The 27,712-nt window shown below is 36.3% G+C and overlaps 1 protein-coding gene across 2 annotated transcripts in view; it reads left to right on the forward strand.

The window, feature by feature from the left end:
• SNTG1 (syntrophin gamma 1) overlaps nucleotides 1-27,712 on the forward strand; it is a 320,400-nt gene that overhangs the window by 210,499 nt on the left and 82,189 nt on the right. For both annotated transcript variants that reach the window (XM_058804463.1, XM_058804473.1), the window contains 2 exons: nucleotides 4,645-4,775; nucleotides 10,151-10,280. In XM_058804463.1, the coding sequence (XP_058660446.1) occupies nucleotides 4,645-4,775; nucleotides 10,151-10,280 (261 nt within the window). The remainder of the gene's footprint in view (nucleotides 1-4,644; nucleotides 4,776-10,150; nucleotides 10,281-27,712) is intronic.

Below are 27,712 nucleotides of genomic sequence, written 5' to 3' on the forward strand. Positions count from 1 at the left end.
GAGCTGTAGTTTCTGTTTGAACTGACAATTATTTACTGAAACCAAGTGTTTTTCTTTCAGCTTTAAATATTATAATCTGGTATCATGAGCCTATAATTCATGCTAAATTAAATTTTCAAGTGAAGACCAAGATGTGGTTCTGACATATCTCCTTGTCATGGGAACAGAGTTCTTCATAAAACCAAATCTCTGAATGAATTCCTAAGTTATGTACAACTCTTATGCCACAGCTCTTAATTTTTCTCAGAATATTTTCTAGAAGGAATTACGACAGCTGGATACACATGATCAGTGAGCACCTGGCTCATGGTTGGACATGAAGAGTTATAGTAAACAGAGTGAAATTAGGTGACTTCTCACTAGTGGGGTTCTGCTGTATCTTAGGCCCAGTGGCCATCAACATTTTGATCAGTGTCTTGGGTTCAGGACTCAAAGGGAAACTAAGTAAGTTTGCACATGATAAAATTTGGAGGAACTTTTGATTCCCTCAAAAGCAGAGAGGCTTTACAGAGAGACCTCAACAAATCTGTGGGCTGAGCAGCCACCAACCTTATGAATTTTAACAAGGGCAAGAGCTGGATTCTGCCCTGGGGTGGGGCAGCTTCTGGATATACAGACAGGCTGAGGAAGGAGAAGCTGGTAAGCAGAGTCACAGAAAGGGATCTGGGGGTCCTGGTTGGTGGGAAGTTGAATGTGAGTCAGCAGTGCCCTGGCAGCCAGGAGGGCAACCCTATCCTGGCTTGCATCACGCACAGCATGGCCAGCCAGGCAAAGGAGGGGATTGTCCTGCTCTGCTCTGCTCTGGGACTGCTTCACCTCGAGCGCTGGGAGCAGTGTTGGGCACCATAGTATAAAACAGGTACAAAGCTGTTAGAGAGCTCCAAAGGAGGACAAGGAAGGTGGTGAAGGATCTGGGGGAGAAGCTGTATGAGAAGAGGTCACTTGGTCTGTTCAGCCTCAAGAAGAGGGGGCTGAGGGGAGAACTCATTGCAGTTACAACTTCCTTGTGAGGGGAAGAAGAGAGGCAGACACTGTTCTTTTCTCTGTGTGACCAGTGATAGGACCCAAGGGAATGTTGTGTCTGCAAGGCTTAAGCTGATATTAGTAAAAGGTTCTTTGCTTAGAGGATGGAACACTGGAACAGGCTCCACAGGGAGGTGGTTACAGCATCAGCCTCACAGAGTGCAAGAAGAGTTTGAAAAAACTCTCAGGAACATTGTGAGATTCTTGGAGATATCCTGTACAGGGACAAGAGTTGGACTTGATGATTCTTGTGGTTCCTGTCCAACTAAGACGTTCCATGATTCTGTGGCAAACAGCCACAGTTTTGTTTCTTAATTTATAGTCTTTTTAATTCCTTTGAAGGAGGCTTTTGACTCAAAACTTGGAGCAGACATGACTTTGGTCTTTTGTCAACAGTTTACAGAGTTATGCAATCTAAAGATAGGGTTAACATTTTTGTTGTAGCCATATCTAGGCCCACAGTTTGTACCTGAACTTTTGCTGCATTTCATCTTTTCCCTAAGTTTAATCACAGGTGAAGAAAGGTTCCCAGAAGCAGAGAGAAAACACTAAAAATTCAAGATGTTCAAAATAACATCCTAGTGTAGTCTTCCTAGCCAATAATTTATTTGTTTTTATTGAATCTGTGTAATTTCTCACCATAAATTCAATGTTTTAAATAAGTGAACTACCTGTGAAAATCTTGCTGCTCAGCTAACATGATATTTATTATGATATTTTGTGTCATATACATAAAAGATATATGAACATATATGCAAAAGCAAAGTTCAAATTGGTAAAGCTTTATAATTCCATAGATCTTACACAGAATGCACACTCTAGAAATATAAGGTGCACCTAATTTTTGTAATATTTATATTATAGAAGATAGCAGTAAAAAAAAAAAAAAAGAAATTTGATATTAAAAAGAATGTAAATCAGCAGGTTTAATTTTACTGATATGTTGATATACTGTCACTTGTTACTTGGGAGAAGTGGCCAACCCCCCAGCTGGCTACAGCTTCATTTCAGGTGGTTGTTGAGAGTGATAAGGTCTCCCTGAGCCTTCCTTTCTCCAGGCTGAACAACCTTAGTTCCTCCAGCAGCTCCTCACATAGCTTATGCTCCAAACCCTTTTCCAACCACATTGCCCTTTTCTGGACATGCTGCAGCACCTCAATGTCCTTGTTGGAGTGAGGGGCACAGAACTGAACATGGCACTCAAGGTGTGGCCTCACCAGTGCCAAATATAGGGGCACAGTCAGTGCCCTGGTCCTGCTGGCCACATTATTTCTGATCAGGCCAGGATACTGATGGCCCTCTTGGCCTCCTGGGCACACACTGGCTCATTTTCTGTTGACCAGCACCCCCAGGTCCTTTCTCATCATGCAGGTTTCTAGTCACTCTGCCCCCAGCCTGTAGTGCTGCCTGGGGTTGTTGTGACAAAAGTGCAGGACCTGGAACTTTGTCTTGTGAATCTCATGCAATTAACCTCAGTCCATTTATTCAGTCTGTCCAGATCCCCCCTGCAGAGCCTTCCTACCCTTCAGCAGATCAGCACTCCTGTCCAACTTGATGTCAGCTGTGAACTCACGATGCACTTCATCCCCTCTTCCAGATCAATATTAAATATTAAAAACAGTGCCGGCCCCAACACTGAGCCCTAGACAACAGCAGTCATGACCGTCCACCAACTGGATGTATCTCCACTCACCACCACTCTCTGGGCCTCTCCATCCAGCCATTTTTTTTACCCAATTGTCCTGGTTTAGGGCAAATCTAGGAGAAAACCTCCAAAAGGGCCTCCCCCAAAAAGCTAGCCTACACAGCCCCTCCCACAAACCGGTTCAGAAAAAATTTCCTCGGAGAGAAATGGAAAGAACCTGTTTATTTAACAGGCAAGGCACTCCCCAGCACACAAAATGAACAATACCAGATGACAAAACTCATCCACTGGTCTGAAGAGAAGACAAATTCAGAAAGTCTCTCCAGTGGGCTCAGTTATCGGTCGCTCCGGCACTGGGAAAGGCTGTGGCCCAGAGTAGGCCCTGGCAGGCTACAAAGTACAAACTCTCAGTGTTTCCCCAGATCCTGGTCTGGAGCAGGTTCAAATGGTTCCAAGAAAAAGGGAAAGAAAAACAGTCCAGGGAAAACTCAGACTGCCCCAGCTAGCTAAACTAACTAACTAAAAAGTGAAAGGAGTGTGATGTTCTGCCCCATCCATGCCCACACAGCTACAGTGGAGTTCTGTGTTCCAGCAGACTGCGGGGGAGAGTGCAGCTGATAACGAAACTCTGTGCTCCTTTTTCTCCCCGCCTCATAAACAGAACAGATGACTGGGGATACAAGCATCATAACATCACCCTAGGACACCAGTGAACTGTGGACCCATTGAAGTCATGAGTAGCCAATTTCTCCAGGAGAATGCAGTGCCAAAGGTTTTACTAAAGTCCAGGCTGACATCATCTACAGCCTTTCCCTTGTCCACTAGATTGGTCACCTGGTCATAAATGCAGATCAGGCTGGTCAGGCAGGATGTGCCATACACAAACATGTGCTGGCTGGGCCTGATTCCCTTGTTGTCCAGTACATGGTGTGGGATGGCACTCAGGATGATCTGCTCCATGACATGCCCCAGGTCCATCTGACAGGCCTGTAGTTCCAGATATCCTCCTTCTAAGCCTGTCTGGTAGATGGCATCATATTTGCCAACTTCCTGTCAAGTGAGACCTCTCTGGTTAGCCAGGGCTGCTGGTAAATGATGGAAGGTGACTCACTGAGTACTTGCGATGGCTCTCTCACTATCCTTTGGTGGATCCCACCTGGCCACATAGACCTGTGTGTGCCTAACTGCTGCAGCAGATCACTGGCCACTTCCCCTTGGATTATGGTGGCTTCAGTCTGCTCCCTATCCCTGTCTCCCAGCTCAGACATTTGCTACCAGGCAAATAATTGGTCTTACTATTAAAGATTGTGGTAAAGAAGGCATTAAATACCTCAGCCTTTTCCTCATCCTTTGTTGCTGTGAGAAGATAATTTGAAGAATCCTGCTCTCTCAGAAAAATAACATCATCATTAGCACTATTTTTAAAGCATTTTATAAAGAAAGGTGTTGTATTTTTATAAACAGATGTTGATAATTTAACTTTCTATAAGCATTTCTCATGCAAATCAATATTCTTTAAGAAGACTGGTCAAATTAGACTCTAGATATTTAAATACTCATTCTTTGTAGATATGATCATAAACATGATAAAGTTCAGTTTTCATATAAGCAATGTCTTCTGTAAATATGTAAAATTAAAATATTCATCACTTCAGCATGTAGTTTTGACAATTTTGACAATTTCATCGCATGTTAAATTCCATTCCCAATTACGATGTTTTGAGGTTATGTCATTAGAAAAGATATGTATGTAAATATGTAGAGAGCTACAGGAAACTACTGAATTATGGTTGTATTGTGAATAATTTAGAGGTCCTATTCAGAATCTTTCCAGTGCTCACTAAAACTAATGACAAGTGATTTAGGAAAAAATGGAACACTGCCAAATTAAATATAAGTCTTTGAAGTCTATCTCATTCTTTCCACGTACTTACAATGAAGTTCAAAACTGAGAAGAACCTTTTAATGTTTTTCAGGATACGTTATCATGTTCCTCATGGCCAGCATCCCCAGGACTTAGGTGGGAGAAGAGGTGGTGTGATCTTCGATTAATTCCACTTCTACATTCACGATTTTCCCAATACCTTCCAGGATCAGATTTGTGCAGGTAAAGAAGTTCTGAAGGCTGAAACTTGACTTATTGGTTGACAGATGCATGCCCTAGGGAGTTGCCTTGTTGGAGAAATTGTGTTATTAGTTCCATCGCAGGTGACAGATACATGAATTTTAGGAGCTTTCATAAAGGTCTTTCTAGGTCCACCTTGGCTCATGTTCTCCTCTAATATCAACTGGGACCTGGTATCATGGGGAGGAGATGATGGGTGATCTTTCTACTTACATCTAGTGCTCAGCACCTTTTGCAGTTTGAGATGAAACTTACATCATCATATTTAATAGCTGCTAATGCTCCTGTCCTCAAAAGCTTCTTTCTAAGTGGCTTGATTTTATGTCTTTGATTTTTGCAATGCATTATGACATTGAGCTCTGCAATGTGATTACATTTTAAAAATGTATTTCCTTCTGTTTGTGTTAAATATATAATCTGATACCTACATTGGGTGAAATAATCTTGTTGGACAGCAGCAAGGGCTGACTGCCCCATGAGGAAGATAAGCCAAGAGACAGAGGGTGGCAGTGAGGCTGGACAAGGCATTGTCCATGCAGAAAATGATCCTACCCCACTGCTCCCCATGGACGAACAGAGAAGGCTTAGGGACAGTCTTTAGAGAAGTCCATCATGGTCAGGTGGGGCTCAGTTTAGGCTGGGAAGTCAGCCTGAAGGTCCAAATCAGTAGGATGCATGTCCAGGCACAGAAGTAGCTGCAAGCATACTCAGGTGAGGACCATGAGCAAGAGCCTGAGCTGATAAGCATCTCCCAGTTTTTGTACTTCTATGCTTTATGTTTATAGCTACAGTACAGAGTTGATGGGGCTTTTTTGTTCTTTTTCCATATAGCTAAGGTTATTTTTTCCCATATTTTTACTTTGCATGTGTTAAATTTAATTTCATTGCAAATTTGTCACAATCACTGAGATAGCTGTCCAAAGTTCATAGTCAGGTGTAGCTTTATTTCATCATTGTGATGGGTTTACAATGGCTGGATGCCAAGTATCAACCAAGCTTCTCTATCACTCCCTTCCTCAACAGGATGGAGGGAAGGAAAATAAGATTGAAATATTCTGGTGAGTCAAGATAAAGGCAGTTTAATAAAGCAAAAGCAAAAGCCACACATGGAAGAAAAAACCCAAAATATTTGTTCTCTACTTCCCATCAGCAGGTGATGTTCAGTCACTTCCTGGGAAGTAGGGCCTTGCATGTAGTAGTTGCTCTGGAGCACAAGTGTCATAACTAATTAATGCCCCTCCTGCCCTTCCTTTCTCCTAGCTTTCATTGCTGAGTGGATGTCATATGGTATAGAGTATCCCTTTGATCAGTTTGGGTCAGCTGTCCTGGCTATTTTTTGTTTTGTTTCCCCAGCCTGGTGGTGAGGAGGGAATGTTGGAACAACAGCTCTGATGCTGTGCCAATACTGCTTAGCCAAAACAATGCTGTGCAATCAATATCTTTCTACCTACCAATACAAAGTCCAACACTATGAGGGCTGCTGTGGGGAAAATAAAATTCGTTTCAGAAAGATCCAATACAGACCTGGAACTTGACATTGTTTAATTTAATATTATCCTAATAAATCAGAAGAAATTAGGAGACATGACAAAAAAATCTGTAATGATTACTATTTGTAAAGCAATAAATAGAAATTAAAGTAGCTACAAAGTCCGACAAGGCAAGTATATAAGATAATACTTGTCAAAATTTTTAAGCATCTGGCTATTATATGGATTCATTTATCATTTGTATGTATAAGAATTAAGTTCTCACACTGAAATACTTCTGTGAGCTCTAGTTTGTAAAGATATTATCTGTAGGAAAGCTGTGTACAAGTACAAAGCAGATTACTCCATAATTTCTTCTTCTAATGAACCCCCTAAAACTGGATTTATGAAACTCCCAAAAGCTGGGGGAAAAAAAAGTTTTCTTCAATCTGTTTGGAATTTTTGTAGAGTTAATTTTACTGTTTCTTACTGGTACTCAGTAAACATTTGAAAGTTGCACAAAAGCTGTCCACTGCCTCAGTTGGTTCTTAGGGCTGTTTCTTAGCAATACACTGCCTAGGTCTGCCAGCCATTTCTCCTATTCACAGAGCTGAAATTAATGCAGGTTAGGCAGTAGCTGTTGTAGATCATTGTGGAGCCAAGGCCAGCCTGTAGCTTTTGACCAGTAGTAGCAGGATCATATTTACTTGGCTGCATGAACCTCGGTCTCTTGAGGAACAGTGGCTGTCCCAGGGAGGCAGGGTGGAAACCAAAAGCTGCAAAGGCTTCTTGGCTGGACTTAACTGGAGCAGGATCAAGTCACCAGAGAGGCAGAAGTTGTTTTACTAAATTCTTACTAAACCTTCAGCTCCATATTTAACAATGAAGCATAAAGCACCCAAAACCTTAACATAAAATCTGAGATCTATTCTACTGCATACTTCAGATAAGGTATTGAATTGAATTACTCACATGGAAAATTAGCACATAAGCAGCTGTTCACAGATCTAGGGTTTTAAAATTCAGTCTTCTGCATCAATAAAAACCAAGCTTAAAATTCATATTATAGAACTTGTACATAACAAAGGGAGTGGTTTAGGTACTAATGATATATCTGAGATCTGAAATTCTAGAAAACAAAGGTATATTAAAATATAATATAAACAAAATACCTGAACTCATACTGAAACCTTGAACAACTACTCTGAATTTTTTTCCTTGAGTCTGACATGAAGAAGTAAGTCTTAAAAAAACCAAAAATGCAGGATGCGTATAAGAGAGGGTTTTTCTTAAAGCATAGAACCAACATTTTATGTTGCTAGCAAGACAGTTTGTATGACCATTTTAAATTATTGTAAACATTTTTAAATGTTACTCCCTCTCAGAATTTGTTATGAGAGAAAGGGGTAGATACATTTTAAGAGACTGCTAGAAACATCAACATAAAAGAAAGAATATAAAAAATAATATAAGGAAGCGACATGAAATGAAAGCTAATGCATTACATTTTCCATAGTTACTATTTACAAGGCTGTTTTCAGTATGTAAAGCCTAATAACTTTTTATAATTCAGAGTTTGATATGGAAATATATTGTTCTCACTTACAATATTAAACGCTATAGTCATGTTCTAGCTTTTCCAGTGGAGTGGTTGAAACATAAATTCTGGAGCGTATTCATACGGAGTTCTAGAAAACATTCAGGTTGATCTTGCAAAGCTTAATTATTTCAAATATAGCTTTTGTGTTCCAGAAGGCCTATAACATGAAACATGTAGTTGAATAAATGTTTATCCATTCTCAATTTTTTTTGTGTATTATAAAGTGATTATTCTACTATATGTTCCAGTTAGTACAAAATATCTATTTAATATATCATGTTTTCAAGTTTACACGGTATTATGGACTTGGACTGGTAGACTTATCCAATAAAATACTGTTACAATAATCTAAGGTTATCTACTACCAAGACACATTCACAAGTAATTTATTAGGTGGCCATATATCATACTGTTGATATTTGAGTAATTTGGTGTTGATACTTGGGAAATAACATTATGGATTAATGATTTTGTACTTGCACAGATCAAATTCCTAGGAACAGTAGGAACAATCTGATGCCCCAAATGCACTATATTCACTGTGTTTGTAGTCCAAGGGAAATATGTGCATGAGGATTGAATCTGGAACATATTGGGCTTTTTATAATTTTGTTAATGTTATTCATTAATAGATATATTAGATCCCTGCTTTGATTTATTATATGCTGTGTAGAAACAAGGCAAGTCCTGAAACTAGTGTTATTTTTCTTAAAAAACATCATCAACGATTTTGAGCCCATGCTATGGGCTTCATGTGAGGATTTAGAAATTTATTCTGGAAAAATTTGCTATTGCTATTTATAGCCATCTAAAATAAAGGATAGATTAAATAAATGCTAGCAACACTACCTGAAGATTCTTTAAATAAATCATCTTCAAAACTTTACTAGAATTATTGTGAAAATGAGTCCCTGAAAGAAGTCTCTTTTGGTTGGTGTTTTTGTGAATTTAAAGAAAAATCACTACCCCTTGGAAAGACAACTAAACTTCTGGATTTAAATAAACCAAATAACCCTGAAACATCATGTCTCATTATCCTGCAAAAGCTGGTTTTCATGCTCGAAGACTCAAAGCAAAGGCATAGTTCTAGTTCATTTCTATTGCTTCTCCTGAGTGAAGAAACAGTCTGTTCTCAACATGGATGGAGCGAAAAGAGATATTAGCCTTACATTGTATACAACTAGAATAAAATTTTAAGAGGTAAAAGATCCCAAACAAGCAGCTTTTCAAAACTGATATCTGTCTTCAGATGCCAGAAGCTGTCATTACTGACACTCAGCTTTACCCTGGAGATAACAGGCACTTTGCTTGAGCTTTTCTCAAAGAATCTGAATGATGTACTTAATCTTAACTATGAATTGATCATTAACAGTTGGGTTTGTAGCAGAATGTCAGCAGTGGAACTTGGTATTCTCTGTATGTTCTGCAATTTCCTTCTCTGGGATATGGATTTTTATTGATGTGTTTTGGTTTTGAAGGCAGAGACCTGTGAGCCGTACAAGAGCTTTTAGCAAATAAAGCAATTTACTGAAGAAATTAGATCTGTTACTGCTTTAGCATCTGAAAACTTTTCTCTTGTTCTATAATTGCTCAGTGTCTGGAAGTGGAAAATCAGTATATAATGCATGATGGATTTTGGTATATGTGCCCAGATTGGTGCTGGGGGTAGAAGCAGAGGTAGGAGTGTATTTTGGTAATGATCCTATATTCAGAAATGCAATTGGAAAAATCATTAATGCTATTTGATCAATTTTGACTTCTTCAAGTTTTCAATCAGTAGTTTAGAAGAGAAAAAAAATTCTATAAGCTTGAGCAGCCAACAAGGGCCCTCCAGACAGTAATCCAAATGTGTTTAGACACTATATTATAAAAATAAAACAAAGGTATTGAGAAAAAGATACTGGTATTCACTGAGTTTCCTAAATTATTGCCCATGGTTTCTAATGCACTTTCCTTCTCTGTAGCCTGCTGTATTAAGTCTGAGATAAGCATCAGCTCTATCATTTGTTCATCTTCTGAGGTTGCACAGCCTGCTGGTCAAGATGCTGTGGAGCTGGTCTATGGAATTTTTTTATAGCTTTATGGAAGCCTTTTGTTGTCTGAGTTGACCTTTTAGCATGATTGTTTTAATACATATTTACAAAAGAGGAAAACCAGCTTTTTGTTGGTGTTCACTGGCTGACCTTCATTGTAGTTGAAAGAAAAGCATTTTTACAAGTATTGTTAAGATGATATGCTAGAAAAGATAAAATTTTATTCTGACCTGATCTGTTGTGATATGTCTGTAGGCAAAATGCGTTCCAAGTAATTGCTGTGGATGGGGTTTGCAGTGGAATAATTCAGTGTCTCTCTGCTGAAGACTGTATTGACTGGCTACAAGCAATAGCAAGTAACATTTCCAACCTCACAAAGCACAATGTAAGTATGGATCCAAGTAAGCCAGAAGGTTTCCCAATCATATTTGATTATAACTGTCATAAAAGCCTAATGGGTTTACATACAGAATTATCTGCATATAAACAATGCTTGAGGCTGTCTGAGAGAAGTCAACTCAAGTTTGTTGTCAAATCAGACTCTGTGAGAAACCATTGAATAGGAAAATATTCTTCCCTGCAGTCACATAATTCACTTTTCGCTATCAGAGTTATTTGCTTCATAGCAATACCAATTAGGATTAGAAGCAAAGACCAGAAGCACATGGGGAGGCCAGGTGTGATGCAGGAACACATGTAAAATACAAAAATCCTGTACTTTCTTCATAGTGCATCTCTCCAGAAACTGGTATAACCAGATCTGAATTAGATTTTAGTTCTGTCAAGATATCGTGATGGGAAAGGCAAGGTGCTTCTGTGGTGTAGATACAGATACTTGTTATCAGCAATGATTAAATGCATTTATGCTTCATGCACTGCACTCTTACCATCTGAGCTTGTGGGATAGATACCACTTATTGTTGAGGCAGGAATAAATGTTATGTAAGCATTTTTTCAACTACTAAGTTTAATTAAGAGGTCTTCTGGACCTGACTGGGATGTATTTATATTAAAAATGAACATGTAGTGCTCCCTGTATAGGAACCTGTATGATACCTTCTGTGGTTTTCCTAAAACCTGAGAACACATGGGGAGCTCCATTATTTTGAATTGAGTTATAACAAGGAAGCCCTTGAGGATTTAATTTATATTTCCTTAAATCTGCTTTAACTTCCCAAATATGTCTCTGAATTTGCTTTTGTTTCAAATATAGGGAGCACATTGAAGGAAGCTGTATTTTTTTGAGATTTATAATCAAGATGCAAAACTGTGTTCCATCTGGCAGCAATATGTAAAAGTCATTGTATTATAAAAACATGACAGACATGAATTCATCTGCCATCTGCAAGCTTCCATGCAGTACCAGCGAACTTTACGGCTATTTATTCATACTTAAAATGCTGTTGCTATGTAGAACCTTTCTTGTCTCACTAGGCACCCTGACAATTGAGGCTTCTGGGTTTTTTTCTGTTACCATCTTTACTTCAGTTTACTAATGATTCTTGCTACTTAAATCTGTGGATTTATTTTCTTGTAACAGTAGGCAGAGGCACCTGAATTTTACAGGTGTTTTGAAACACCTCAGCTCTGATGAGACTGTAATTATGGTTACTTAGCATAACTTGAATTTTGGCAATGCAATGTTATTACATGATTTTTTTTTCTGACTACAGTTGATAATTCTACAGTGGTTTCCATAAAATACAGAATGAAATTATCTAATTTTTTATAAGAGGTAAATAGCCTAAATTATGCAGCTGTTATGCCAGTCTTTGTATTTACTTTATCCCAAAGACATCCTGTAAAGTAGCCATGAGAGTTAGGGCTTATGATAATTATCCATGGGTCTATTTTTAGAATTGTCCTATTTGTTCATAGCTCTTACAAATTTATGGAAAACAATGACACTCTCCTTCCTGTAATATACTTTTCTTTTAAATTGTCAGTTGCCAGAAAGAATTAGTTGTTTGACAGCATAAGTGATAAGTGAATATAAGAAACCTTAGGAACACAGAGAGAGAAAAAACCCAAACTGTTACAGAGAAAAATTATTAGATGTGATTAGAGGTCCCTGTATTTTTTTTTTCTTTACAAGATGGTTATTGGCATGCACATACTGTTGATGTTAGCATTTTCCTATCTGAGAGAGGCATTTATTCACAGTCATTCTCCCTTAACTGTGTCATCCAGAGCCAAAGAAACAGAGTTAAGGATTTTTCCTAATTCTTTGGATAAATTGACCAATTTTTAGTTTCAATCAACTTCTCATTCCTATCTAGAGATTACAGAAAATAATTTGTTTCATTAAAATACCATGCATGTCGCAGAAATATTTATGTACATGATGTTTCTCATACCTATCTACCTTTTGAAAAAAGAAAAAGGAAATAGAATTAGAAAAAACGACTATAACAGCTAGATTATTAATGAAAGCACTTCTTTTTCCCTTGTATCAAATCTGGGCTCTGTAGATTTTGGTGGGATTTCTCTTGCGTAACTTTAGATGTCTTAAGGCAGAAAATCCAGAGTGAATCTTATTATTTACTGTTGATGTCCATTTTATAATGAAATCAATTCCTTCAGGACATGTCTGTCTTTCCTTTGACTGGTAAAGGACCCTAGGGTGGTGAGTTCATACTTAAGGAGATAGATACATATCCTGATAACCTGTCATTTATGTCTTTGAGGCGCCAAAGTGAATTTCTCTGAATAAATCTCCCAAAGAAATGCCTGGATATTTTTGACCAAAAAAAAAAAAGGTGTTGTATTAGTCTGAGTCAGAAAATTTGAATTATTTTACTTTTTCCACATGCAAACTGTCTGAAAGAAATTAACTGATGGTTCAAACCCCAAAAATGTGAATAACAAGTCCTATGTTGCCACATGTATCTAATAGTTGTGATTATGGGTCCCTGGCTCCAAAATACCTTGTTGAACCTATAATCGATTAGTTTTTTCTAAAAATTTTTTCAAAACCCTCTTCTCTCATGATCCAGCGTGTCCATATCAGACACAAATATGATGTGACTGAATTGCAGGATCAGCAGTATAGCCAGTATCTACCGAAGCCATAACAGAAATGCAGAAGTAGAAGCTAATACAAAATGCCTTGACATGACCACCATTTTTAAAAGGCAATGTTGCTAACTGAATGGAGTCTGAAAGATGATGTCTGCAAGCAAACAATTTTTCCTGTATTGGTTATATTACTAATCATTGTACTATACAAGCTAGAACTCGTATTATTATGCAAAAAGTTAAAATTTTAATGCAGAGATGTAGAAATTATATTCTGACTATTAAGAAGAGATTTTATAAAATCCATGTGCTGACTGATGTAGTTGACTTTATTTCAGATTATCTTTAACAGACAAACCTCAGGTATGCACTCTTTTTCTTCATCTTCAGGAGGTTAGCACAAGTGTCCTCTAGTGTTTTAAGGATGCTCAGAGTGATACTGGTAGTTTTAATTTCTTTTGGTCCCAAGAAGCTCATATTTCATGTAAGGTGAAATACATTAAATTTGCACAACATGAATGGGGTTGTATACTGGCATGCAACCAAAATGCATACTATATAAATGCACTGTTGGAAGTGACTTAATATCACACTGTAATTGATGAATCTATAAGGATCATTCATTTCTGAAGATGGATCCCTCTCCAACTTTAGTCACTTGAATTGCACCTGTGTTAAAAATTTGCCAGTTTTATCAGTACCCTCAAAAACCAGAAGGGTTATATCAAACCCAAAATTTTCGTCTAAGCAATCCTGATACTGAAGTTAATGTGCTGAAATCTGAATATGCTAAATTGAACCTGGGCTTGGGGACTCTAATTCTTCTAAGAACTGATGAGGTTCTACAGCTTTTTCTTGCCAATTTGGATGGCTGACAAAAGCCATTTAAAATGGGAACAAACTGCTGCTTCTTTTCTTGGTAATGCTCCAAGTAGGAATTTTCAATTCAATTGTTCAATTCAGCTATGAACTATTTGCCTTTCCATGAACTTTTAAATTGTATTAAGGTAGGTGGTAATTGATACTGATTTCTAGTTCCTTACATCTCTTTTGTTTCAGAATTTTTGGATGACAGTATCCAATTGTCATGTAGCTTTTAAAGAAATTATACTCTGGAAGAGTCTAAGAAAACAATCCAAAACCATGTGCTCTTAAAGAACCACCAGTTGCCAATACATCCCTAATTCATGTGCTGCAATTGTCAGGAAATTTAAAGGCAAATTTTTAATGGCTTTAGTACAGTGGAATTTAGACATTTTGGATCATTTTAACAAAAGAATAATAAAAAAAGTACATTTGAGTTAGCAACTTCTGTGATAGAGCTTCATAGAGTTTTTTGAGATTTATCTTCACAACTCAGTATTTGTCACTTGCCTGTTGCTTACTCTGTGGCAGATTTTTCTATAGTGAGGGCAATCATTTTTTTTTTTCCCTTTCCTCTTCCATAATTTCTTTGAAAAACACTGCAACAGTTACACGTTTATGCTTTTTACCTTGGAGCCAGCACTTGACAGCAAAGGAACAACATGAACTTCATCAGACGGGAATGACAGGGTAAAGTTTCTAAGCAAGAGGTGGCAAAAAATTTTAAGCTTGTCTTGAGAATATCCACAAGATCTTACAATATTTACTTCACAGTGGCTTCACTTTATCCCATTATGTTGCATTTTTCTGGGTAAAATAACGCATTTGTAAAATTAACGAGGCACACATAGTTGATGGTAGAAGCCCAACAATAGCATGAAAGCTAGCATGAAGAGGTCTGCAAACTGGGTGTTGGCCCAATGGGTGTGCTTTTCAGAACCTAAACCTTTGTTCTGAAGAGTTTAAAAGTTCAATTGAACTTTTTTGGTATGCTTAGAAAGTAGTGCCTAGTGAAAGAAATTGCTGCTAAGAAAAAAAAAAAAATTATTTCACTTCCACTAGAAAAAAGAAAATGATAATACCTTCTCTTTACGATGCTGAAGTTTGGGTACAGGGATTATTTAAGTCACAAGGTAGAAGAGGAGACAAAGAGTGAAAAAAAAGAAAAAAACGGATTAGACTAAAACAATCTGTTCCACTTGTAGGAAGAATAAAGGTCACAGGACTACATTCAGTGTAAGCAAATTATTGAAACAAATTAGTTGAACATTTTTCTTTTTTTCTGATGGATGCTACCACCAGTAAGGACATACTGTAGAATGTTATATTACATTAATAAATAAATATCCCTCATGTGAAGTAAACAGATTTAATATTTTAGTTTTTCAGTTACAATACAATGGCAAGCCAATCAGAAAGCTCCAATTTTACTAATTTTTGAGTTTTCAGGAATTATATGCTCTTAAATGTCCTATGATCTTTGGATTACAATAACATTTATGTCTTTTTGGTTGCTCAGCTATGCATGTTTCAAGCAAGTCCAAAAATAGCGGCATTAGTATCAAACATGTTATGCTATAATCTGTAGTAGTCCAAAAATCAAATAATCAGTAATTTAGAAGTTGAAAGCATTATAAAATCAAGGCCAAAACAAGAGAGAATTATAGGAAGTCTATAAAGTATTACTAGCAGAATATTGTTACATACATGATTCACATTTCCCATGACACAAATACTCAGATAAATTGGACATTAGCTAGTAAATATACATTCAACACTTTTTAAAGCAGTATTAGCCATTCAGGTGGTCACAGTGTTCTGACACTTTGAGTTTTGCTCTCCATTGCATTCTCAACCTTGTAAAGAGAAGATTACGAAGATAATCATTCCAGTACTGATATTAAAGTCTTGGTAAATTTAAAAACCAGATCTTAATACACCTGCAGCATACTGCTGCCATCTTTCTCCATCTGTGATTCTCTTAAGGCACGTAGATCTACATGAACAACTGTAGTCAGTGAAGCATCAGGATTACATAACATAAATCACTCTGAATTTTCCTCACTTTTTTAAAATGTAGGCTGTTTTCAGGTGCACAATTAAAATCACATTTGTCTCTATGTCACTTTTATCAAGTGTTGCATATGGCCCTGTCTGATATTTACTTATGTTTTTGACAATTTGAGGTTTGCCTTATTTTACAAACTATTTATTTGTACCTTGTTTAAAGAATTGTAGATAATTTTAGACTCTCTTAAATGTACAGATTTAGCTGCAGAGAAATTTAAGTCTTGCCAAACTGTACTGCTGTTTCCCAGTATTTCATCTTCATTTCTATAATATAATTGAGTCTAAATGACAATGAGACAAATAGAAAAACAGAGCAAGAAAAGAATATTTGTTTGAGAAATATTTCTTCAAGAATATTTATTCCAGAATTATCTGGGAAATTTGTATCAAGAAACTTCTGTCTTCATAGTTGGAGTATTTGTTATGACACATTCTGATTATGGTGACAGCATTCATCATAAAGACATGAAATCTTGCAGTATTGCTTTGGAATATACAGCGTAGACTTCAAGTACTCATGATAGGTTTTCAAAGTAAATTAAATTTTCTTTCTGTACTTCTCAAAAATATTCCATCTGTTCATGTTATTTTTAATAGTATATTTTTTGTTTTACTGTATACAAGGGCACAACTTCTGCAGCAGTCTTTAATGTCTGATTAAAATATCGACATCTTTATTTTTATTGTATAGAACTCTAATATACAGTTTAGGAGAAGCAATGCCCCTAGAGAAAATAAAATCAAGAGGCTTTCCTTTTAAATTTATCAGTTTAATGTAAGTCTTAAAAAAAATAGCAACATTCTTGCAGAGAGAATATTTTTGGAGTTTTATATATGATTCTCTCACTCAGTAAAGAATCCCTGCACTTTGATTCATCCACTTTCATATGGAGTCAAATTAAATTTTAGCCTTGTGCTAGTATTTAAATTAAAGCAAAACAGTATTCAATATATTCTTTATTCTCTGCAGGTTTGCATGAAGCTCTGAGACTCTCTTCCCTCATTCTATTATTATTGAAGGCTTAAGTTAACACATTATAATAAAACCTGTGATCCGTTTGATCAGATCAAAACAAAACACTTTGGAGGAATGTCACACTTGCTCTCAACATTCCACCCTTGTGAAAGGTAACAGGAAGCCTGTCATTTAGGGGAAAAAACCCAAAACCAAGCAACACCTCTTGATTGGTTTTAAGTGACAAAAAATGATGACAAGAATAAAGAAAATAGGACTCTAACGGGGAATAAGGGTAAGCCATTTGGGGGTTTGCAGAGAGGTAACACGTGGAAGAAGAAAGGACTCATTATAAGTTGCCCTTTCATGCCAAAATGCCAAGCTGCCCTTTCAGTAGCAGCTGGAGACTTAGAGCTACTGTAACCTAGTTTTTGTTGTGCAGTAAAATGTTCAATATTCCACTGTTGGTTTATTTTCAGTGAGAATGTGTTAAAAGTGCTGTTGAATCACAAACGGCAGTTGATAAAATAGCAACTGGGAAGTGGGAGGCTAGGCAATAATGACCTTTCTTTTTGTATTGCTTCTTTCTGCTGTCTTAACAAATCCACAACAAACAAAAATATAATTATTCATATTTAAGGCACTATTATCTTGTTTTGACCTCCATTTCCTCTTACTCACTTTTAAAATATATTTTTAAAGGTGGCTACATCAGAAGCTTTGCCTTTCTTCCACAACCAGAGAATTAAAAGATAAAAAGAATGAAAAGAAATTTAAATGCACTCAAAAAGCTATAAAACACCTCCGGGCACACGTTATTAGTAGCCTAATGTGTTGAAAGCACTTTCTCCATTTGGTTGTCTTGCTTCATAAAGTGCCGTAAAGAGCAAGTGCATTCAAGTAGTGCATAGCTTATATTTGCCTGTGGAACAGAATGGAGTCAGAGGAACAGGCAGAGGTGTGGGTTAGAAGGGAGGGATTCCAGCCATTCCAGGACAGATTTAAGAGTAAACCCAGAGAGGCAAAGGCAAAACAACAAATGATCACTAAGCTGCAGAGGAAATGAGTTTCAAATTGCCATTGGACTTGCCATTTCTCTGCTAACAGAAGGTATTCTGAAACTCTGTGACAAGTTCTTTATCTCCTAAAAATACCTGGGGTAGTTAAGTGACAAATACCTGTGGGGGAAGTCTGAAATATCTGAAGTTATAGCTGTGTTGATCACCTATGTGGGCACCAACATGATTGCAAGGTTCTGTTGCTTCTTCTCACCAGTTTGTTTATTTCAGAGAATTAGGTAATTACATCCAAAACTTGTTTCATGCTGTCATTGAGGTCACGAAGTCAGGCTTGAGAAACTGAGAATGAAGCACCTTGTTTCAGTCTCATTTCCCAGTGCATGGTACTCTCTGACTTACTGCAGTGAAAAACTATTATTTTCCTTTGAGAATTAGTAACTTTTTGAACAGTTCATAATGAGTGTATGAAGGTTTCTGCTTTTCTCCTTTTTTTCTAATTGTTTACAAATTTTTTGACAATTTTGCCATCTATGAAAAGGCATTTGCCTAATGATACCAATCAGGAACTCTAGTACAGTGAATCAAAGGAAATTTTTCTTTACTGCATTTATGAAATCACTTGATACAGGTTTTGCCTATAAAAATTGTATGAAACAACTTTTTGTTGCTCCATCTCTTTCTGAAATAAAGCCTGCAATCCTTTGCTATATGAAATAATGTCTCAGAAGCTATTAATCACATATATTTAACAGGTATGAAAATAGATATACATTTTTATATTGGACGCATGTAATCATGTAATTCTTATTCCCCAATTTTGCCTTTTTTATGAGCCAATTACCAGTTATGTTTGGGTAGTTTGTCAAGAGAGCACTTTATGTGCTAAAGAGTACATAACAGGATCCTAAATTCTACTTTTACATGAGACCTCCTGTGATAGGAAAGACAGTCACTAATTTTTAGACATAAAGAATGAAGAAATCGTAAAATACTGCTGGAAAGGAGGCAACCAGGCAGTTAAAGAATGCCTGTCCATCTCACCTGTGACTACTTAATAGTTTAGTTCATAAAATACAACATAAAATGCAGCTGGGGGATAATTTGATTTGTGTTAATACTTACACTTATAGCTGTATTAGCAGAAAGGTGATGTAAGGTCAATGCAGATACACAATTCAGCTTATCCACGTGATAATTGCATTATAATTCCAATTGTATTCATAAGGCTACTTCTTAAAAGTCAGTAGGAAAACCTTATTTATATTTCTGATTACTAATAGATATTCTTCTTCTTTTCCAGTGTAATGCATTGAAATCACACAAACAGTAAAAAGGGTCCTTTTAGCCCTCTGTTCCCATTATACACTGACCATTCAAATAATAGATCACATAGTGCAGAGGTAGATTTAAAGATGTACACAAATCTATGTAGATGTGATATATTTGCATGTTTCATTAGTTTCCTGCTTGTACAGATGACAAATCTTGCTAAAAACCCAAAGTAAAATAGTATCTGCCCAAATTCCAAAAGTGTTTATTAGTCTGTTGGTGAACAAACAACACGAGTTTATGGTTGTTTACTCCAGGGAAAAATCTGTTACCTGCCTAGCAGAAAATATTGTTTTCACTGTGTTTATTTCCTAAAGCAATTTTGTAAAGTAATAAAATGGATGAAAAACTTCCTGTGGTGTGTCAACATGCTGGCGCTTCTCACATAATTCAGTCGATTTAACATTGTTAAAGGAGCTTCAGCAGTTCTTCTTCTCTGGTATCTGATTGCCAAGGAACTAGACTTCTCTTTTTATAACTATTTTCTACTTTAGCTGAATTAAGTAATGTGACAGAAATGGTAGCTGTTTGTCCCTAAAAAGTAAGATCTTCTCTACCCAATCTCCCAATATAATAAAGGGATAGTAAAAAATGTCTTTAAGAGTTGAAGGAGTGAACTCATCCTCCTAACAGAGGCACTTACTTCTATCCCATTAACTATATAAAGACTGCAGATATCTCCAGAGGGTAATTCCATCTCCTTGAATTAAATACTTACCTATGCCACATCTAACAGGAAATGGCAAGAGGGTACTTTAGCATAATAGCCTACAGGTTGGTAGAGTCACCCTGACATGAGAGACAGGAGCTCTCTGTGCTACTCAGCCTGCAGCCTGATGCCATCTGCCTCACTGCTGGCCAAAAGATCTCTGGAGACAGCACAGGGCTGAGGCTGTGCTTCTCCTTCCAGAGGCTCCTCCCTGTGCTGTCCATAGAGCCACACGTAAAAATCTTGCCAATACTGTTGGCAGGGGGCTCATCCATGCTGTCTGGTGGGATTAATCCAGCAGGAATATTGCTTAAGTGAAGCAGATAAATACTTATCTCCTGCAGCCTAAGTACTGTAGCTCCATATCCTGGGTGGCTACTCTGGTATTACCTACCATGACCAAATAGGTTGCTTTACTCCCTATAATAGAGAGTAGATTTTATTTTTGCAGATTTTTAACCCAACTTAGTTTTCTGATTTTATGAACAGTGCAGTCCCATGAACAGTTGTTTTAGCACAACTAAAAGGCTGGGTACATAGTGTGGATATACAGGCAGGATGAGAAAAGTCCACATACATTTCTGCAGACAAGCCTTCCATGAAAGAGAAAGATCAGCAAAAATAGGCTGATCTAGATGTCTTTAACTTAGCAGCTGGGGATTTTCTGTATTTGTGAATGTTGTACTCAGATAAGCCTTCTTTACCCCTTTCCCTCCTTCTGTAGTCATTTGCAATTCCCTGAAGTTCTAAAAACTAATGAGAATGTCTCTCAGGTTTTGAGAAGAAATTAAAATCCATGCTTCTTGAAATTGTCTCATCTCATAGGAAGTGTTCCACACCATTTTGGAGCATTTAGACTACTTAACTTGTGGCATAATTTGTATGAAAAAAACAGCTTCGGGGAAGTCAGATTGATGGAAAATGTTTTGGTCTGCATGAGCAATGGACTCATTCATTGCTGAAAATAAAGGGTGTAAATAAAGCTGTTTGTTGCTTTTCTTTTCCTCTTTGCATTCCTATTTATTGTAGCTGCTGTTTTCCCTTCCCAGGTGCAGATGTACCTGGGGAAAATTATAGCTTTTTTATAGCATTATTATTGCATAGGGAAGAAGTTTTACTGGGTGATTCTAAATATATATTTGTTTAATATTTCTTCACTCAAATACCAGACTACAGCAGCTGTGCAGCTGTAGAACTCCTAGTGTCCATTGCTCTGCTTAGCTGTTTTGTTCAGAAAGGAAAAAATGTTTCTCTTCTAATATATGCATTATGAAAGAGATATACTGAAGGTTCCCATTCATAGAGGAGGAGGGAGGTAATCAAAACATTGTGCAAGCAAAATGAGTGAATAACCTAAACTCTTTTTTACTTTACCCTAAAGTAAAAAAGGAACATAAAAATTAATCCTCAAAACCTTTAGTAAGGTGCATTTTATGGGTAAATGTCCACAGAATTGTGACTATCATTTTAATGAGGACCATTCGCAAAGAAATGTTCTGCCAAAGAGACGAAAAGACCTGACATTCAGATACCTGTTCTACTGTTTCAGATCCCATTTCTGGTATTAATGTTATTAATGACTTCCATGAAGTGTTCTGAGGTGTTGAAATGAGTTTTCTTGAGATGCTCCAGATATCTGCAAAGAAGGTCATGAAGTTTTTTATTACAAGAGGAGTCATGGAAATGTAACTGCAAATATGAAACAAATCAAATATGAAACAAATGAAATGTGAAACAAACAAATATGAAGAGCCTTTGCTTTATATTTATTAAATTGAATACAAGTGACCAATGACTACATTGATGTTTGGGCTTCCACCTGTACATATTTTTATGTGATGAAGATGTTACAGGGAATGAATATATTACTTTTTCCAATTAGTTTTTTCTATACCCGGCAAAAAACCCACAGGTGGCTTCTCAAGCATATATTTAAATAGTATGTGCATTCCATTTAAATGTTTTTCTCATTTTGAAACTGTAGCAATAATAATTTGAAAGGGTTTTTTGTTGTTTTTTTTTACATCATAAATAGAGTGTTTCACAAGAAGAAAAATGTCCTTAGGCCGACATAACCCCTGTAGAGTTGTGGATTTAACATTCTTTTCCAGTTACTCTTTAAATAATTGATAAATCATGGTGTGTATGCATGTTTGATATCAGAATTATTTCCTTTTGCACCAGATTGACATAAATGTATCTTTATATTGCTGTATAAACATAAACTGTATTTTAAAATATTATAGCAAGCCAAATCCTGAGAGGCTGTTGACAAGCTGTTTTAAACAGATTATTTTTAAAGTTTTGTGCTTAACGAGATAGTCAGCATACCTCTCCAGACTATTTAGCAATGTATGTCTGCACCTTAATTAAGCTAACTACTCTTGCTGCAGCAGTATGGCTATTAGCTCATTCATTTACCAAACAGTAACCATAAACAGCACTTTCATCTCAAAAATATAATAAGCAGCAGTCAGGAAAACAGAGTATGCAATTTGAATTAAAGAAAGTGTATTCCCTGTTGATCAAATAGCAACTGGATCTCTAGAACATCCAGGCTTGCAGACGCCTCTACCAGTAAAATAATTTTCCATTTACATAGCTGGATAGATTGCATGCCAAATGTAGCTTAAAGTAATTATATCTATCTGACCTCTATTTAGTCTTCTGATCCAAAACCCACTTCCTTTTACCTTTGTAAGTTCATAGACCAAACCAAAATAATCACTTCTTATTTGTTTTATGCTAACGTTTTTTTAAAGCCATAGAAACAGACTCATGGAAACTTCCTACTTACTCCTGGTTATAATACCACTCGGTCTTTGCAGTGGGGTGACTTAGGAGGCAGTTTCCATCTTGACCAGGTCAGCAGCAAATAAAAAAGAAACCAACTTGCCTCATCCCTGGTCTGTGTAGCTTCAGGTTTATGTTGTCAAACTACAGCTCTGATCCATGCTTTTTTTCCTTTGGATTTGAATAGACAGCCCTTTAGCTCCAGAAATGTTACCTTTTCAGCATAAAAAAAGACTGCTTTTTTTTTTAATATATATTTACTTCTTCTATCCCAGGCATTAGAAAATTGTAAAAGTTCATATTAATAAAGGAATTATTTTCAACAGTGCCAATATTTTTATCAGTCCTTTATCAGCTTCTTACTAGGTCTTTGTATTCTTCTTTTCTGTCTCTGTGTTTACTCCTGTTATTCCATTTGTATTTCCTGTTGAGCACAAGGGAGTCTACCAATAGTGTTACCAGTGCTGAATAACTTCTTTTACATTTTCACATATGAATACTTTAATAATCAAAACTCACTAGATAGCCATATTTTATGTAAGATTCATACTCTACTTATCCACTGGAAAGAAAAGGAAGTCTCATGACTAAATGATTAACTTTTTAATATCCCAAAACAGAGGAAATAAGTATGACAGTAGAATTTGTAACTAAGAGTGGGCTTGGGAAATATCCCTTGTCTACATAGAACCAGAAACATGATAAGGCAACATGAGATCTCAGCTGACAAGCGGCAAGAGTGCAAATAGTTTTGACATATACCATTAATAACAAAAAGGAGAAAAAAAGGGCTGGTTGACTCCATTTTGAAAAGAAAATTATTGGCAGACAGTGACAAGAAAGGGAAGAAATTGAATGTTCTTTTTGATCAGAATTTACTCAAAAGGTCAGTTGTAAACAGGTGATTGTCACCATTGATAAATGTGACACAATCTTGAATAAAATCAGATCATCTTAGAAACCAGAGAGAATATTAGGTATACATTAGTGAAAAGCTTTTTAAATATATACATTCCAAGTACATCCTCATTACATTACTTAGAACCTTCAAGAGATTGAGCCTCTGTTCTAAATCCATGTGCTATGTATGGGAAGTTTCTAGATGAAATAAATAGCAATAAAGTAGAAGTTACAAATTTTGTGTGGCACAGAACAACCAGTGCATATGGTTTCAGAGTAAAAACTCTCTTCATATAGCTTTATTTCATTACTGTTTTTTTTCAGTTGTGACCAGCTCGAAACGAAATCTTTTGCAAATTGTAATGTGTGTGTTAACATCCACCTAATTACTGCTAGGAGCAGTTAGTAGTTATGCTGAAAGAGTAATTCTGTATTTGATGGAATTGCTGCTTTCATACATCTTTGGGATTCTCTTCTTCTTTGGCTTTGAGTATATGCTCTCACAGCAGTCTATACTTTATGAATAGACGTGATACTAATCAGATATTTAGTTGCTTTGTTCAGTTCTTATTTCTTAAAATTACGCACCATTTTTATATATATTACCATTTTAAGTGTTTTTATAAAAATGTCAAATTTATGCAGTTAATTCTCTCATTGTGACAATATATAATAATGTAACCTCGTATAATTTTACTTATTATGCAGCATCTGTTTTTTTTAGAGCTTGACATATGCACTTCACTTGCAAATTATAGCTTTTATGTTCTACTTATGCCATTGTCTTCATTATACCTTTGTTGAATAATTTGTTTCCTGATTTTTATTTTAACTATAGTGCTGGAGTAATTTGCTCAGTAAGTGTGTGCATGCTCTTTTCTTTCAGGAAAGATAATGTCCATAATAGGCAACTAGAATTTCACTAAAGTAATGGGATAAGACATTGTGGGGGAAAAAAAAAAGAAATTGATTCCAGTAATTTAAGTGTCATAAAGATGATTCCTCCTTTGATATCACTTTTAATGTTGAAACTTAGAGAATTGTACACATCTTGGTATCTTGAAAATGTGGGATAGTATAACTTGTATTTATTATCTTATGACATTATAGAATCTTAGAATATCACGTTAAAAGGGGACGTCGAGGATGGTCTGATCCAGTCTTTCTTGGCAAAGGCACAATCTATACAAAATGCCAAGAACCCCATTCAGGTGAATCTTAAAAGTATCCAAAGCTGGGAAATATGCTGCTTACCTGGGGAGGTTATTCCAATGACTGATTTTTGTCATTGTCAAAAATTTTCCTCTTGTGTTTAATCAGACTCTCCCGGAGAGTATCTTGTACTCATTACCCCTGTGTTTTCCCTGTAACTCCTTGTAAAAAGGGAGTCTCCATCTTTGTAATCACCTTTAAAATACTGGAACATGGTAATAAGGTCTCTCCTAACCCCTCTATTTTCGAGGCTGAACAATCCCAGTTCTTTCAGTCTTTCCTTATATGGCAGGCTTCCCAGTCTTTTGATTGTCTTTGTGGCCCTTCTATGGACCCTCTCTAAATCATGTTTGAACTGCAAGAAATACTGATAGAGCAAAAATCCATACTTTGACTAATCAATCTCCTTTACTGCTGAAATGCAATTAGACAGGGAGGTGCTGTTCTGAAATCTGTCCAAAATGCACACTTAAGTAAAAGTCATCTATAAATTTGCTTTTAACATCCTTAGTGCTTGTCTTAGCTGTTCTTAATGCCAATAAATTGGAAGTTTATGAGAGGTTCGAGAAAATCCCGTTGATCTTAACTATTATACGCTTCCTATTTAAGGATTAAAAGATTGTATCCAAAGCAGGAAAAATATGCCATCTATTACTAGTATCAGTTTAACAATATTCTTAAAATTAAATGGTCCCTTAACACACTTCTCAAAAAAGAATGAAGAAAAAGTCTGAGATGAAAATGAATTCATTTGTGCAAAAATCTTTACCTTACTTTTTTTTCTCCCTTGAGAAAAATCTTCTACTTCTTGGCCTACCTTTCACCCATGGTCCCACTGAAACACAGCTCTTTACACTTGCATTTGACCATATTGATCAGTATTTGAGCATTTATTTTCAGAAATACCATAAGATACTTGAGAAAACCCATATTTACAGAGATTTTTGCATACTATTTTTTAATGAATTCTTAGTCATGAGGTGAAATTGGAGATCAATAGAGAGTACTGTATTCCTTAGAAGGGAATGAAATTCAACACTTTTTAAGCTAAGGCTCAGCAGCTTGTTAAGAGAAGGAAGGTTAAGAAGAGTCCAATCTTTCCTATTTATGGCAATCTGGAAGCTTTATTGCAAAAGACTTTCTTATTAAAAGTCAGCTCAGGTTATAACTGAATACAGTGCTAGAGTCAGTCTGTGATTAATCTGAATACTGAGTAGAGTGATATCAGGAGGAGGGGCAGGGTGTATTTTATAAAATATGAGGACATGACTTTTAACTATACAAGCACTACAAAATAATTTTGTACTATTTCAAGTGAAATTTAAAATTATCAGTTATGCAGATGAATAGAGAGCTTCCAGAAAAAACAGGTACTGAAAAACTCAGGTGTTTATAATGATCTTATATATGAAATTTCTTTTTCTTTTGTAATATAAAATTTAGAAATTATGTTGATACCATGTTTATTATCATGTGAACCTAATTCTCAACCCCTATTTCATCTTATGTCAAGCAAATTATCTAAGTAATGTAATAACAAGTGATTTTTTGTAGCTTACAAGAAGTTTATCTGGTCCTGTCAGACAAATTGTCTCATAAATATTGCTGTTATTCCTGAGAGCTTCAAGAGAATAGAATTGTGTAATTCTTTTAGACAGAAGAAGTGAAATGTGACATAGCACAACAAAGACAAGATGTTTCTATAATTTTATTTTTAATCCTCTCAAACTAAAGTAAATGAATGGGTTGATTATGGAGTGATGGAAGATATAATACCTGTAAACACTAAAGAAAACCTCTTTAACTTTGTTGTAAAGATATTTGTTTATTCCACTGGCAACTGGCCAATTTAATGAATTTTGACATCAGGAATTCATTTAGACTGGTATGCTGTGGTGTAAGTATTAAATGTATTTTAAAAATCACTAGCTACATTTCTATTAGGTTCTGTCAAGGCAATTAATTGTCTCCTTTTATATAGAATTGTAATGGCATAAAATTCCTCATTTCTTCTGTTATTTTACTACTCCTTTTGTCATCATAAATTCTGGACTATGAACTGCAAATGTTATTATCTGTACAAAATTGAGGAATTCTGAAACAATGCAAACTTGGCAAACTGTTAACTCTTCATGAACAAGATCAGTAGATTGTCTACGGACTGAGGGCAGAGGAACAAAATATGTTTAGTCGCAGTCTTCAACAAACTGCATTATTCTATTTCAGTCCAGTCAGAATGAAAAGACCAGGTTGGAAAGAGGGACCTAAAATGAAAGGAGCCATTTGACTCAGTAAAGAAATGGCTCAAAAGCTGTGGATAGGACTTTTAGGGGGAAGGAAGAAAAGAAGGGTAATGACCTTCAGCAAACATATTATATACAGAGCAAACCTCTGATGAAAATGTCAGTTGGGTTGTGATGTATTTTTCTTCCAATACTTGCTAACAATTCAGTTGGAAACTTTAGGTGGGAAGCAAAAGTATTGATGTCCAAATCCGAATCTTAAACTGAATTTGTAGGAGTTATGGTTTGCAGTTCCCTTCCCAAAGAAGGCTGAGGAAGATGCCTCAGCTGTAACGTATGTGCTGGTGAAATCTCTAAAGAAGTAGAGAAATTGCAGAGGAAAGCTGACAGAGAGGGTGAAATCTGGAATGGGGGTGTGGAGAAGGTGATTGGTAACAAGTCCAGAAGATCTACAATAGCACCTACTGTGATTGAGAAAAACCTAGCTAACAAGACATTTCAACTCAGATTTTCTTCACAGGGAAATTATCCCTCCTCAGGCAGTGATGCATTAAAATGCTGCCCACAGGAGCTGAAGTTTCAAGCTAAATGACAGAGTGGATTAAAAATAAAATGGAAGCCTGGCAAACTGGAAAAGCTGTGAGATTAAGGATCATTCTTCCTATGAGCAAATGATGTATTGGTTGGTCATGACTGACTCACTCC

Source organism: Ammospiza caudacuta, chromosome 1 (assembly GCF_027887145.1).
Source record: "Ammospiza caudacuta isolate bAmmCau1 chromosome 1, bAmmCau1.pri, whole genome shotgun sequence".
NCBI classification, from domain to species: Eukaryota; Metazoa; Chordata; class Aves; order Passeriformes; family Passerellidae; genus Ammospiza; species Ammospiza caudacuta.